Source organism: Aptenodytes patagonicus, chromosome 9 (genome assembly GCF_965638725.1).
Source record: "Aptenodytes patagonicus chromosome 9, bAptPat1.pri.cur, whole genome shotgun sequence".
Taxonomy (NCBI): Eukaryota; Metazoa; Chordata; class Aves; order Sphenisciformes; family Spheniscidae; genus Aptenodytes; species Aptenodytes patagonicus.
Window position 1 is genome coordinate 11,798,384 of NC_134957.1, and position 16,312 is coordinate 11,814,695.

Genomic DNA, 16,312 nt, shown 5'->3' on the forward strand with positions numbered 1-16,312 from the left:
CCTTTGAAGTCAAAGGAACTTGAATGCTGTAAACTGTCAAATCAATTTCATCACATACACAATAGGAGATGGGTTTATATGTATTTTAATCCAAGGAACACTTCAGAATATAAATGAATGGCAGTTATTTTCTTAAACACTTGATTGGATAGCTTTCTAATCAGTGATTCTTTCCCTGTAGTTGATGGGCCCAATCTAGTAGCTTCCAAAAAACATGAATAACATTGGCAGTCATGCAGCCTCGGGTGTTGCATTGGGAAGAGCTCTTGCACATACTTTTCACATATACGGAGTTGTCTTCAGATTAGCTTCCAGTTCGAAACCTTCCAAAGAGCAAGGTTTCCATTCTTCTCCATCCTCTTGGTCGTCCTCCCTGGGACTAGTCTGCTCTTTTGTCAGTTCAGGCCTGCTGAGAAGGTATTGTTTCTGCTTGATTCATCCAATTGAAATGTAAAATTAGCATCTCAGAGATTGCTAGGTAATCAAAAAGAAACTATCCTTTCCTACTGCTCCTCTTCCTGATGGTCCAAATATTTAATGAAGTTCTTGGTTCCAACACTTCTACAAGAGGCAGGACCAAACCTGCCTCTCTCTATATCGAGAGGTTAAATGAGTGATCCTTCTTGAGTCCTCTTGAATGATGTCAATCACTGACAAGACCTATGCTTTGAGCGCGGCATGAATTTCCTCTCGGACTGTGAAGAGAGCAGGTAACCATTTGTCTTCTGATAGTTTATCATCCCAAAAAGAAGAGTAAATCTATACTAGATGCAAAAAAACCCTTTTGATTCAGCAGAAGAGCCCTTTGGTGTCAGCCAGCCATGATCATGTTTCTTGCAACATGTTCCATGTTGGGAATAAGGCAGATTCCTGGAATTTGCGTATCTACTTCTAGTCTGCAGAGCCCCGGCACTCTCACTGTAGTCACAAATGATAGAATGCTGGATCTCAGAGACTTTAAACATAAAGCTGTTTGACTTGATGTTTAGATAGGTGAGATCACTGATAAGAATAAGGAGATGTGGCAGAATTCTAATCGGCTACAGTAATGAGTACCATTTGGCATCTAGCCTGAAGGCTCTGACAAGAGATGGGTGGGGGTTTCTTAATCTGATCCTCATTGGCTCAGTTGATTTTTTCTATGCATGGTAGCGGGAGTCATCATTATGGAGGCTGTAATGAAGTATATGTGGACTAGCGTGATTCACTGTTCTGGCTTGTTTGTAAGCTGCTACTTGAAACCAGCTGTAGCCTGTGCCCTTTCTGACTTGTGTGTTGTAGACTTCAGGTGTTCTATAATCCCAGTATATTTCTTGGAGTGGTTTCTAAAGTAACAGGAATTAAAAATCACCTAATGATTCCAGGTTCTGCTCTACAAGCAAAGGAATTCCTTTAGATACAAACTTTATATCATACCACTGATGTAGATGTTAAAGGAGCTAGAACTTCGCCATACTAAAGTCTGCTGTCTGAAAATCCACAGCACGTATTACTCAATTTGTCAATAAAAATTCACTAAAATTACTAATAAATGTTCTTTTGTCATTTTGCTTTAGACATCAACAAAATCTTTGCTAGTGTCAGCAGGAGTTAAAGTAAGTGCTGGTATTGAAGTCTGATTAGTTACAGCTTTACTCCGAGTGTGGAAACATCTCTGTTAAATAAAATTTAGAATAAACTTAAGAATAGAAAATTTTGGTCAATTATCATAGAATATAAGTCATCTCACATGCATCTCTGTTCCATTCCAAGTAACGTGATACAATCATAGAATAGCCCAGGCTGGGAAGGACCTCGAAAGATCATCTGGTCCAACCTTCCGTGGGAAAGGGAGCCTAGATGAAATTATACAAACTCCATCCTTGCCAAATTCCTCTTATCTAATAGGCTAAGCTTGATAGCAGGAGGGGTAGTGCAAAAGACCCCCAGAAGAGGGAAAAAAAGCCATCAGGCTTTTTTATTTCTGGATTCCTGAGAAAATTTTTGGAGAGAAAACAGCAAGCAGAAACTATTGCTATGGTGCTGCCCAATTTCTGCAGCTGATGCGCTTTATCAATATTTTATCCTTGCCACTTTTATTCCACGCATTATGTGGTAACAGCAGTGGTTTGGGATCTTTGGTAATCTGTGTCTGTTTCTTTTACCTCTAATCCTCTAGTTGCAGGTGGTTGAAGAGACAATCTGATTGTTCTTTTGCTGGTCTCCCAGCCCCAACTGCTTTGCCTCCTTTTCCCCCCCCATACCAGTGGTCATAGAATCATAGAATCATTAAGGTTGAAAAAGACCTCTAAGATCATCAAGTCCAACCGTCAACCCAACACCACCATGCCCACTAAACCATGTCCCTAAGCACCACATCTACACGTCTTTTAAATACTTCCAGGGATGGTGACTCAACCAGTTCCCTGGGCAGCCTGTTCCAATGTTTAACCACTCTTTCAGTAAAGACATTTTTCCTCATGTCCAACCTAAACCTCCCCTGGTGCAACTTGAGGCCATTTCCTCTCGTCCTATCGCTTGTTACCTGGGAGAAGAGACCGACACCCACCTCGCTACAACCTCCTTTCAGGTAGTTGTAGAGAGCGATGAGGTCTCCCCTCAGCCTCCTCTTCTCCAGACTAAACAGTCCCAGTTCCCTCAGCTGCTCCTCATAAGACTTGCTCTCCAGACCCTTCACCAGCTTCGTTGCCCTTCTCTGGACGCGCTCCAGCACCTCGATGTCCTTCTTGTAGTGAGGGGCCCAAAACTGAACACAGTGTTCGAGGTGTGGCCTCACCAGTGTCGAGTACAGGGGCACGATCGCTTCCCTACTCCTGCTGGCCACGCTATTTCTGATACAGGCCAGGATGCCATTGGCCTTCTTGGCCGCCTGGGCTCACTGCCGGCTCATGTTCAGCCAGCTGTCGACCAGCACCCCCAGGTCCTTTTCCGACAGGCAGCTTTCCAGCCACTCTTCCCCAAGCCTGTAGCGCTGCATGGGGTTGTTGTGGCCGAAGTGCAGGACCCGGCACTTGGCCTTGTTGAACCTCACACAGTTGGCCTCGGCCCATCGATCCAGCCTGTCCAGGTCCCTCTGCAGAGCCTTCCTACCCTTGAGCAGATCAACACTCCCGCCCAACTTGGTGTTGTCTGCAAACTGACTGAGGGAGCACTTGATCCCCTCATCCAGATCATTGATAAAGACATTGAACAAGACCGGCCCCAAAACTGAGCCCTGGGGAACACCGCTCGTGACCGGCCGCCAACTGGATTTAACTCCATTCACCATAACTCTCTGGGCCCGGCCCTCCAGTCAGGTTTTTACCCAGTGAAGAGTACACCTGTCTAAGCTGTGAGCCGCCAGCTTCTCTAGGAGAATGCTGTGGGAGACAGTGTCAAAGGCCTTACTGAAGTCCAGGTAGACCACATCCACAGCCTTTCCCTCGCCCACTAGGCAGGTCACCCGGTCATAGAAGGAGATCAGGTTGGTCAAGCAGGACCTGCCTCTCATGAACCCGTGCTGGCTGGGCCTGATCCCCTGGTTGTCCCGCACATGCCTTGTGAGCGCCCTCAAGATGAAGGGGTCAAGAAGAAGGCCCTCAAGAAGAATGGTCATTCTGCTGCAGCTTCCAGCATCTGTGGTGGCGAGAGTGAGCAGGTAGTTGTTTGTTTTGTTGAATGCAAGTGCCAACAGTAGCAATATGCTCCTGTACTCTCACGGGGAAGGTGAAGAACTGAGATTTATCACCATGACAACATTTTCCTATATCCCAAATTCCTCAAAAGTCTGTGCCATCAGTATACTGCTAGCTGCTCCTGCAGCTGGCAAAACACCTTGCAGTTTCTATTGCTTTGTCATCAGCAAGGTAATTAACTGTGTTCTCATTGCTTTTACTTTGGTTTTGGCTGCTTTCATTTAATCCCCACTAAATCTTTCTTCCTAGTAGGAGGTTACAAGTTTTGCTTGCTAGCCCTTCATAAGAAAGGCTCAGCTGTGGATGCTGGCAGCTGACCTGGAGATGTTTTCTGGATAGTGTTTCCAATGTATTTTGGTTATGTTCCGACAAGAAAAAGTCCTCTGTGTTTAGAGTTTCATCATAGTTCCTAACAACTAGAAAGCAGAACCATGCATGAAGCAAGCAACCACTGGGTGCACCTGGTCCTACTGCACCTTCAGTGCTACGTTCCTTTCTCCTTTTTATCAAACTTTGACACTTGTAGCTGCTTTCGTGATGCTCAGTTGTTGCAGAGAGTCATGTGAAGCAGTTCCAGTCTCAGCAGTTTTACAGCACTGGCAAGCAGTAGTTGAGTGTTATGATTAAATGGTAACTTGGTAAAGCTTCCAGTCTGGCCCTGACTTAATATCACCTCTTGTGACTTCAGAATAAATGTGGTCTAATTCTTTGGATTTGGAGGGCATATAAGGGTAGTAGGAAAGAGTTTTGGGAAGTAACACTTGTTAGGATTTTTGCAAATCCATTAAATGTCCAAAGCGGGTAAGATTTCTGGTTTTTGAAAACTTGCTTTCCTTATCATGCTTCAAGAGCAAAGCATCACAGTGTCATTAACATGGAAGCTGGAACTGTGGTTCTGGGAGTTATGATGTCTGTGAAGGTGCTTTGAGATTCTTGCTTGAATAGTCTGCAAAGACACATATTTAAAGAATCTTAAGAAAAACCCCAAACACAAAACACCCACACATCAACAAGTGCATCTAAACACAAGGCTGACCTTTGGCACAGCAAGTTTCGATTCACAAACTGCTGGCAGGTGGGAGGGTAACTGGGAACACTATTCTCCTGTTCTGTGCTTGTGTGCTTACTTAGGCATCTGCTTTTGAACATAGTTGGAGACAGGCAACTCAGACCTTTGATCTCAGCTAGTGCAAACACTTTTACATACTGGAACTGATGTACAGCTAAATCTGGACCCTAACAGCATGATGCACGCTCTGGAAGATCTCAGAGGGCTGCATTCATCATCCTTTCACCCTGAATGTTAATAATCTAGGAAATATGCTTGGCTGTTTTTTTTAAAAGGCCTCTCTCATAACAAACTTGTCAGGGGTATTTTTCTCCCCTCCATGCTGTAAAAAGCATTGGAAAGTCAGATTTGTACTTGGTCATAAACAGCCTGCAACATGCAGATTTTAAAAAAGTGCATAGCTGTAGAGTCACTCTAGTTTTAAAACAAATGAGAAAAATATTTATACTGCTAATTAGATACGGAAATGGATTCTCATAGTTACAAATGAACCATTTTCTTTCTTTGTAAGCTGTTCTTTGGAATGCACTGTTCAATGAATTTCGACAGGTGAGCCATTACTTATCCATACTTCAGGTAACGTTCTCTAGGTTTTATTTTCTAGGACTTGTTTATGATTCCATTGCTTGCAACAAATTAGAAATAAGTGATCCTTGCTTCTGGGTACGTGAAAAGAAGCAGCAAGCCATACAGAACAGACATGGCTATGGGGAAATGCTAGGTCAACCTGCCTGTACACAGAAGAGGAGCAAATATGTTGCTATAGGATAGAAAGAAACTGTCCGTCAGCCAGTTGAAGATTTCCAAGAGGTTCTTGGGCTCAAGGCTTAGCTGAAGTATATAAATTTCCAGGAATTTCTGCTCTGTACCATACTTGTGTAACTGTAATGGGAAATTTTGCTTAAGATACTTAGCAGAGGCAAGAGCCTTGGAATAACAGGGGTTATCTTCAGGAAGCAGTGTGCTCTATGCCATAGCACTTGCCTACACACTTGACTGTGGCCCCTACCTTGACTTGGAGAGTAAGCTGCCAGTAACCAGAACAGAAATGTTTGCTGAGGCACACAGCTCCTCTGTTCCTGGAAGAGACAAACCTAATTTGCATTATAAATTCTTGCTCACATGTGCCAAAACACTCCTCTTGATACCTGCAAATGGACAGCTGGAAGGACCTGTTTTTTCCAGTTTCTTTGGTGCTTTTCTTGTAGGTAATGCTTAGTTATTTGATGCTTGCAAGGATATGAAAAAACATGTGGTGACATTAAGGAATTCATGACAGAGTGGTTGGTGTAGATTGATTGTTCATAGTTTCGTGGTTAGGAGGAAGCTGCCATTTCATTTTATAGTGCAAAGTAGTAGATTGCCCTAGAGAGACTTATACTTTTTCTGCAATGCCTGTCCTGGGGGCAAGGGTGGAATTTCTATGGTGGCGCTTTGCAGAGAGTCTTATACTGATGTTGCCATGGAACTAGCCATCAGCGAAACCAATTACACAAGCTGGTTTAGAAACTTTGCTTTAAAAAAGGGAGGGGAAGCCTGAGCCACCAGTAAATAGCTTGCAGTTAAGGTTGAGGTTATCATTCACTTTTTACCTACAGTATTCTGTTTTCTTCATATACCATGGAAATAAAAGAAGAGGGAAAGTGATGTACACGATGTAGCTGACTTCCTGAAGAAATCGCTTAAAAGCTGATTTCTGCTGCAGTGCAGTGCCTCATGATTATATTACAGAAGCAGAATGAGTCCCCACTAACTGCTGCATTGCAGACCTGCACAGAGTGTGTTGCCTGTTGTGTGTAGCATAGAATTACTTGTACTTCTTGAACTCTTAGTGCAGAGAAGACCAAAGCAATTTACAAAGCAGGTTCATGAGGAATCACCTTGCTAACCCCAAAGTTCAGCCACTTCTTGGGTGGAACGTGGTAGCAGCTAAGACAAGCATAGCAGAAGGATGCTGGAAAAGTAGTATCCTGGAAACTTAAAATAGCAAAGGTCACGCTTACTAATTTCTACTCACTGTAGGCTGTTTTTTTCATATTGTCTTGAAAATAGTCTTCTGCATAGATTGCTGCATGCCTTTTCTTCATATTTTAATATGAAACAGTTTCAGCATATATTCAATGGTGAAATTGCCACAGAGGTATATAATTAACTGCTGCTAGGAATTTGTAAATTGTCTTGAAACTTGCTTTAATCAGAATTTGCTGCTGTCATCTTTGAAGAGACCTCATTTTAAATAATGTTAATGACGATTTATAATTGCTCTTACATGATTGTCATGTAAGTTACAAGACCTTGTTGTCCAGAAGGTGCCTCTAAAGAACCTGAGGCTTTGCTTCAAATCATACCATTCTTCCTGTTCATACCTCCTTGGCTTCTAGGCTGCATGTATTTGTGGCACAAAGGCACTGAAGTGCCTTAAGGCACTGGTGGTGTCATGACTGTAAAGCTATACAAGACAGTACCGGTTCAAAGAGTTTTTCTAGCCTAAAAGACATGAAAAAGGGGAGTCAAAACCCACTGGCAAATCCAGAAGGTGGATTAAATTTAATTTATTGTTAACTGCTTTTGATACTGGAGAAAAAGCAAACCTGTGGGAAAGGAGCATGGTTTGATGGCTGGAGGCATGTTTCCTGATGTTGTATTTAACCATAATCAGGAGCAGGGAGAGATGACAAACCATTTGTCATGACAAACCTCTCTTCCCTTTTGCCAGAGATGTGGGGATGGAGAGTTGTCTGGAGTAGTTACGACAGAATCTGAAAGACCTAGAACCTGTGCTCATTTCAAGAAAAGCATGGTTGCACCAGCAGAGCAGGAAGCTGGCTCTAGCCTGCTTTTGAATGCTGGAAATAAAGAGGCACCCTTTGCCAGAGTAGAGAAATTCTGGGAAGAGTTAGCATGGCAGTCTAGGTGATTTTTATACTAGAAAAATAGGATTGAGTTGGTGAGTAAGAAGTTTCATTCCTCCTTATCACTTCTGCTGGTGTGTATCCTACTTCTCTATCTGCCCTGGGTTGGCTTGTATCGAGCAATAAAGTTTTGTTTTCGATATTAAGCTCTGTCTGTTCCTAAACTAGCAAACAAGCTGAGATTAGACTCAAAACATTCTCTAAAATCCACATTCATTTGAGCCCACAGAAGTATTTTGCCTACACTGTTCTGTACTGTTACAGATTTAATACAGTCTTTTCAAGTGAGTAGTGTTGTGGTGCACTGCAAAAGCTGAGTTTTGCTACCAGAACAGAGGTGTTGGGCCCTTCCTTGAATGGAAGCAATTAGTGTTAAACTTTTTTTTTTTTCCTTTGGAGAAGGCTTTGCCCCTTCCTGAGGGGAGAGAGAGGTTCCTGGATTTATTAGGAAATGACAGAAGGACATAGTTGGAATCCAAGAAAGGTAGCAAGGCAATAGAGGGAATATGAAGGCAGCTTCAAGGTAAAATGGAAAATACAATCTTAAGAGGTTTCTTCCAGCCTCAGTGATTCTATGAAAAATATCTCTGCACATTTCTCTTCCTACTTCCTCAATGAAGACTGATAATAGCAACAAACTGCTGAAGTAGTTTTAGTAATAACCTAAAAACTAACTGAAAAGAAGCCTCCACATGTAACCACTTTTGTCCAAAACAAAAACTAATTTGAGGTGTTTGTAGGAACAGTAAGACTATCCTGTGGAATCTAGTTAGTACTTGTTTTTGGGAGTAGTATATTTGAGGACAAATAAATTAACCACAAAGGGCCTGGGATTAGGAAAAAGCAACTTTGTAATACATATATTTTATTGTTTCTGTTTGGTTTTGTGCTGTCTTCTGAAGCACCTAGTTTTGGCTACTCAGCAAACATGGGAGTGTTTAGGTTGTGGATTTGATTTCATTGTGCAACTTCTGTTCACCTAACAGTATTTGGAGTCTTCTAGCCTGCAAAAGAAACAGATATGTCTCTCTTTTCTCATTTTTGAAAGGATGATAATTTCTTTACTGGCTTCAGAATTGAAGATCTTTTGACCTGTGATTCGGGGGGGAGGGGGGGAAGTCTTTAAATATCTTTTATTTTCATTAAATGGTAGAGTTCTCATAGGTTAGCAAGTATTATGCTGTCCTTTCACCTCTGTGGTTGAGACTTCTTCCTAGGCCTGCCAGTAAACCGTTTCAGCAAGTGGGTCACAAGCAGCCAAATAATCTGTCAAAAGAAAAGTCTGTCTCTCGTGTTGGCAGATCAAATTCTGCAATGGTCTAGATCAAACTAATTGACTAGTTAATGTTTCATTTCCTTATCAGTAGCACTAGGTTCCTTTGGAGGAAGATGCCTGGACTGCATTTTGAAATACAATTTAGTCGTGTTGAGGACTGATTGTATATTGATTGCAGACTAAAAAGTTGCAAGCCGGATATATAGGTTTCAGTGCTTCATTCTGCAGACTCTGAAAAAAGCCAGCAGGTGTTGCTTTCCCCTCTGCCCCCAATAATTGCTTTCCATGTGGCCTAAGGTGCAGAGAGGAGCGATTGCAAGACCTTCATCTATATTCAGCCAAGGAGGTGGTTTTCTTTTTCTCCTCGTGTGCTCCGTCCGGTTGGCTGTTTTTTGAACAGTGTAATGTGTCATGCAGCTCGTATTACTAGAAAAATACCCATGTAGAAAATGAAAAAGCACATACCAGGCCAAAAGTAACACGTTTCTGCATCAATTTGTGTGGGTGAAAGGGGCAGACAGTTTCTGCCACTCAGATCTCAGCCTGGCAGGAGGCCAAGGAAAAAAGCTCAGAAAGAAACATGAGGAAAACCTGTTGTTACCACAAATAAAAAGGAGCAGAATCTGATTTATTCCTGTAGCTGTGCCTGGAAACAATCCAAGTTTCATCAGGAATGTTACAACAGCAGCTTTTTCATTCTTATTTCCCTTGCATAGCAGCTTCTCTGTTTGCCAAAGGCCATGTGGCTTTGGAAAGGTTGTCTGACTTGCCCAGAGGTAGAGAGGAACAGATTTTCTTGGCTACTTCTCATGTATTCTTCTATGTAGAAACTTTGCTGTCTTGCAGCTACATGGGTTTTCTGCTTCCCCTTCAAAAGGGATTTGTATGGGCTATTCCAGAAGGGGTTTTCTATTTACTTCTTTGATACTGCCCTCCAACTTCTCCATCTGCAAAAAGCTGTTCTGCCAGGCTCACTGTAGGGGTACTGCAGTATGGTATGAGAGATTGTGAAAATTTGACACTTTACTTTGAAAATATCCATAAGGTGCTTGGAAAAAGCATCTGCAGCATAGGCAATGGGACACACCCTTTCTAAAAGCCATGGCCATCTTTGTCTTTCTCTCTGGCTCCACAGACTTAAAGCAAATGAAGGTAATGAACTGCAGAAAGGGTCTCCTGGAGCATGGAGTTTGACATTAATTTGGAAAAAAGGCTTTGGACAAGTCATGTAACAGAAGCAGAACCTCTTGCTGCAGCCCTAATTCACCAGGTCCACAGTTGAGAATGGAGCGCTTGGTGATCTTATGATGCATTTAATCTATGTTGTTTAACATCTGCCTGAATTCTGCCTGCCTTGTTTGAGGTCTGTGCTTCTTACTAAATAGTTCCTATGAATCTGTAGCAAAACTTGAGTACATACCAGGAAAAATAGGTTTCAGCTGACAACCTCCCTTCTCTTTTAAAGATTAACTCAACCTTGAGAGACAATCAAGAGCCCATCTCAATTCCTGTGTTTCACTTCTTTTTCTGCTTTTGTTGTTGTTTCTGGAGGTTCAGAAAATTGGAGAATGTGCCTTCCCTATGCTGAAAGCAACAGCCTAGCTATCCACAAAGTTTTCCCCCACAGGGTTGCTGGATAAGTCATTTTTTGTTCTTTCCCTGCTCCCGTTTTTCTGCCTGCCACTTACCACACAGTTTGGCCTCTTGTGGAACCCTTTACCCACACTTTCTCTGGTTTGCCATCAGATCTTCCCAAAGACAAGCATGCTGTTTCCAAAACAGAATAGCATGAATCTCAGAGAAGCAAAATAGTTCAAAAAGAGCTGAATCCAGCCAAAACTAGTGAATTTTGAGGCTGTACTCCATTGTCATGTATTTAGCTGTCTTTACAGATATACTATTGGAAAAAAAGCATATGTGCTTTTTGTTTACTCCCAGTGTCAGTTTCACCTGACAGCAGGGCAAATTTGGTAAATAATGACCAGTTGGAGAGTTTTCTGAGGGTGGAGTTGCTGACATGCAATTGCTTTAGGGATTGCATTAATCGGTTGCACTGATGTTTCAAAAATGGGATTCATCATTTAATGGTCATGGATAATGACTGGATTTTTTTGTCCTAAGGGTGTGATGCATAAGCAGATAGGTGAAAGGGGTGGTTAATATGTGCTGAAGCATAAAGACAGTGAGTAGGTAGGGAATATATGCTTATCCTGGAGGATGCTAGGTTGTAGCTAGGAGTGCATGAGCTCTCCTTGGGCATAAGGAATAGAGAAAGTGAAAAACGTGCACAAGACAACCAGGTTTTCCCTTTTTCTCCTTCACAATGTCAGATACTAGGTTTCAAGTGGATCCTTTAATGATTTGTTTTATTGATAGAATTTAGCTTTCGCCCTCACCATTCTCATAAAATGAATAAAAATGATAAAACAAACTCTTATCTGACCCACTTAACAACATGGTAGTGATTTAAGTTCCTTCACATAGTAAAACTTTGGGTAGGGAAATGTTTATGTGTGTTCCCCAACTGTTCGAGCCTTGTGTTTGGCAGTGCCTTATGTCTGGGAACACTATATAAAATCTTACTTGTTCCTTTGCATGCTGTGTTAGTGAGTCATGGAAATGGGTCATTGTTTGGGGGATCTCCGGGGACTCAGCCTTAAGTGGGTAACTTCTGCAATGAAAAGGGATTTTACGCCTGTCTGAGTGAGCCACCTTCTAAAATTAAAAATTACTTGGTATGCTGTGGGTGTCACCAAACAGCAACTTCCTTTAAATTCTCTGTAAATGCACTAGTTTCTGTGACTTCTTTGTAAAGCCATAGGAATGGCTAGTCTCCATGTGCAGACTGTATAGGCATTGTAACATTTGTAACTAGTGACAGTGGTTTTCATGAAAACAGTGTTTTCATGTCCACTACTTGCAGTGTTAGCATTTCACCTGATTAGCTTGTATTCCTAGCTGCAAAGGACAGATGAAGGTTCAGATGAAAGTTGTTGTGTAGTTATTTCTGAAGTCATGTCTTCCTCTCATTTGTTAGTAACTGGTGTAACCTTTCCTTTGGTTTGTGCTTTGGTGCCTTTGGGACCTCGGGACTGCTGCCTCTCTTGACCAAACTGATTTAAAACTAAGGACATTCCAGCAGCTAAATGTTCAGAGCTAAAAATGAGAAATGACATTTTGTTTTGGAAATAAAACTTAACAAGTTTAAAGTGCTTTCAAAATTACTTCAGTGATGTGAACTTCTAAATCAGCTCAGTGCTTACGTGCTTTATTTCTCTTCCTCTCACAGCTCCGCAGAATTGAATATTCCTGTGACAGGAGGATTGTTATGGACCCAAAATGACTTCCATAAAATAAAAAGTGGCCTTCAACTTTTCTAAGACAGCAGAGTGCTCTGCAGCTTTCAGTGTTGCACGAGATAAGTGGCATAGAAGAACTAGTAATGGTGATGGGGAAATAGCCACTCTAGGATATATTTTTTTTTTCGTGAAGATTTACTGATTTTTACCATGTAAAATCGGTATTTTATAAAGGTGGTGTGTTTTAAGTTCCATGTGTAGTAACCATTGTCTTGCTTAACCACTATCATGAACCTTTAGCTTTAGTTGATGTTTGTCAAATACAGTTAGAGTACTTCGGAATCTCTGTGTTCCTTAATTTTTTTCATGATTAATAAATACAACTGACTGAAGGCACACCTTCTTTCTGGATCCTGTTTTTTCTTTTTCACTCAGGTATTCTGGAACGTGTCCTCTGGTCCTCGTTAGCCAGACTACTGAGCCCTTCCTATTTCAGTGACGCTAATATTGTCCTGTATGAGTTTGCATGATTTTGCCAGGATAAGATTGTGCTACAATTTTCATCTAGTTAGGATTTCACATGAAGCTTCAGGGATCAAGCCTAGCTGTAGCACGGCTGAATGCACTGTAGTGCATAAATATCTTCGAATTTTTTTTTTCTCACCATTTTTTTTCAAGTGATAGTCTTGAGGCCACTAGTGTCTCTTTTTAATTAAAGTTTTCTGCTTGATGTTATTTCTGTTCATGATTTTGCTGAGGTTGATAACCAATACTGTGGTCTTTGCTGAGAGCTAGTGTGATTACTACAGAAATGGACTTGAGTACCTTGTTGGAAAGTTGTTGAGAAAAAGGACTAGTTTTTCTTAAATTCAGTTTTCTTTACCTGTATTAAAGGCTCTTGGAACTTGGAGGCTTCTGCAATTACCTGTCAAAAAATAGGAGTTTAAGCGTATATTTATTGCAGGACGCCTCAGTAAGAATTTGTTGGAGTGTATCTGCTAGAGGGTAAGACAGAGTCTTTCTCTGTGTCAGTCTAATAATTTGCAGTATTTACAAACTAAACAGAAACATGTCAGTGCAGCATTGTGAAATGGAATCTTTTTAGTTCTTTACAGCTACTGCTGACATTATGTGCTAATGTTCTGTAGAATGAGATACAAAAAGGGACATACAACTTTAGCAGTACATTGGATAGGATTGAATTGCAAGTTTAGAACAGCAACTTCATGGATGCTTTGGGCTGGCTTTCAAGTAAAGGCTTACCTAAATGTCCATAATGTATTATTTCTTTGTTCTAATTTTTTGTCATCCTGTTCTACTTCAGTTACTCTTTACCAGTGTCCTGGTTTTGGCTGGGGTGGAGTTAATTTTCCTCCTAGTAGCTAGGAAGAAAATTAACTCTACTCCAGCCAAAACCAGGACAATCAGACAGCCAGAAGTTGTTTAAAATGGAAGATAGGTTGTACATTTCCTTCTCTAAAAACCAAGCAGTGCTAATGCAAAAGAAAACAAACTTCTATTTCTGTTAGGAGGGATTTTTCATGTAAGCCCTTCCCCTTTCTAGTATTCTTAGAAATTTTTCCTTTTACCCAGCAGTTCCTCAAGCTTATTTAGGAAATTTTGAGTGAAGAGGATTTGTTTTTTATTACTGTATTTGGTAGAGTATGAAATTACTTCAATTATTGTATTTGGTACTTCTGAGGTCTGTCAATACAAACAAGCGTAACAGTTCAAAAAGGAAAGTGTGATGCTGGCAAACACTGTGCTATATGTAACCTTTTATCCCCTTTGGTAAAGGTTTACTTGGTAAAATCATGGTGCTACTATAGTTTCTTCGTCAGCTGTAATTACTGCCCTGTGTATCTGCGTCTAGTGAATTATGGAATAAAAATCCTTGTCTTTGATCTAATTGCAGAGTCAAATAAAATAGTTGAATCCAGTGCTGTGGATGACTTGCAGAAAAGCACAAAACTGCCAGATGCTTTAAAAAAAGAATACCAAGACTTGAGAAGCCATAGTAATGGCATGAATTTTAAACAAAGTGTTACTGGTGGTGGAGGGAGGGAGCAGGCTTGAAACAAAGGGGAAAAAAAAAGTTGGGAATGGCTGGAGGAAAGAAACATACATGTTTCAATTTTTAAAAAGTGAAGAAGGGCCTTCTACTAAAACAACAAAAGTGTAAAACCTGGACATTATGTATTGCTCTGTTCAGGATTATGAAACTTGGTGTTTGTTTGAACCGATTAATTCAGAGGAGGAACAATTTTGTAGCTACTTTCCCAAGTACCTGGGAAATGACAACATTACTATGAATAATACATAATAAAGGCATAGATAACATTTAAAGCCAGCCAGTTCAAATGCCTTAAAAAGCAAGTAAGTAAACAGTTACTGTATTTGGTACTTCTGAGGTCTGTCAATGCAAACATAACAGTTCAAAAAGGAAAGGGTGATGCTGGCAAAATACTGTGCTACATATAATTTTTTTTCCCTTTTGGTAAAAGTTTACGTGGTAAAATTTGTTTTCAACATGCTACTTACTTTCTTTGCTAGAAGCATATTCTGAGTGGGGATAGGAAAGGCAATGTTGATGTATTCCTAAATTACTTGATTTTTCCTTTGCATTGAGCAGAACTTCTTGAGACTGCTTTCTCCCTGTAAATTAATCTCTCCAGACAGATTTTTACTGTCTGAAAAAACATCTCCAAAGGGAAGCTATAGAAAGGATTGGAGATGGAAGCTGGGACTATATGGAATAAATCATGCAAATAGGAATTGCTGAGGAACTTAAGACCTGGGTCCACTGCTTTTGTGGCTTTTTCCACTTTTTAAATTTCTTTTCAATGTAAGTAATTGGACAGAGTAGTGGAACCTTATTAGGATAACTTGTTCCTGGCTATTCAAGTCTTTAATATTCTGTTTTCTCATTCCTAAAGGCAGCTACTCTGACAAGGACTTCAGCTCTACCCAGGGGTTACGGTTTTGGGGAAAAAACTGAAACAGTAAGAATATCCTGTGGAATCTAATTAGTACTTGTTCGCAGCAGTGGTATACTTGAGGATGTAAATTAAGCACAAAGGGCCTGGGATGAGGAAAAAGCAACTTTGTAATACAGGTATTTTATTGGTTTTGATTGGTTTTCTGCTGTCTTCTGAAGCACCTGGTTCCTGGCCATTGTGAGAGCAAACATGGTAACAGTGAGTTCAGGCAAATCCAGATAGAGATGATCTCTGTAAATAATTTTCCTTTTGTTAGCTTTACTCTGCCCCCCCCCCCCCCCCCAAGTTAAAGCAGTTTGAGTCAAAGCAATGGTAATAAATGACATTGTCTCACCTCCCCCATATTAAGGGAAATGATTGTTTAAATAGCGAAAGAAAATTTGTGTAATACAGAGGTTGACAAAAGATGTTACTCTGACAAGACAGCAGGACCTAAATAGTACTTTTTCCTCTGCTTTTTAAAGAAAAGTAAAACTTTTGTCCTGTTCCTTCAGAGAGTTAAGCACAGATGAAAAATTCAAGCATTATGTATGATTTCAGAATCTGGGTATTTTTCAGTAAATCAGCTAAAAATATTGAGAAATAATTTGGACAGACTATAACGGTTGTTTTGGATAGAACAGCTTTTTGGGGCTGTCACCTAAAGAGGGTTACAAAATAAAAAGCTAGAAACAAATAATCCAATGGCTCTCAGTTTTATTAAATAAGCAAATTTTTTTAATATATATATATAAAGTATAACGTTTCATATTATTAAATAATTGTGCAAACCTTTTTACACAGAGCAGGGGGGGAAACAGGTAATAGCCTATACTTCTTTTAGATTCTTCTCTCAATTCTTTTAATACATTTACAAACTTTAAATACCACAGACCAAAATCATAGATACTGTATAAAGGCTCTTCAAAGGCTAACCAAACACTGGCATGAGAACAATTTAAGTGATGGTGCACTTGTATTTTTCTAGTTGAAATATTGCGAGAAATACAGTTAATAAGGGCTCTGTCACACAGACAAGCTAGGGGTACATAAGAGGAGTATTAAAGCTGAACACTCACCATAGAAATAATAGTGACAGATCTA

The 16,312-nt window shown here is 40.5% G+C and overlaps 1 protein-coding gene across 2 annotated transcripts in view; it reads left to right on the forward strand.

Annotated features, from left to right (window-relative positions):
- The window catches only part of LAS1L (LAS1 like ribosome biogenesis factor), a 39,284-nt gene extending 23,869 nt beyond the window's left edge, over positions 1 to 15,415 (forward strand). Inside the window, exon 13 of one of the 2 annotated variants that reach the window (XM_076347135.1) lies at positions 12,221 to 12,633. In XM_076347135.1, the coding sequence (XP_076203250.1) occupies positions 12,221 to 12,311 (91 nt within the window). In that variant the 3' untranslated portion in view covers positions 12,312 to 12,633. Of the gene's footprint in view, positions 1 to 12,220; positions 12,634 to 15,166 lie in introns of those variants that run through there. The other variant, XM_076347134.1, reaches the window with a different exon arrangement.
- Positions 15,416 to 16,312: the final 897 nt, after the last annotated feature.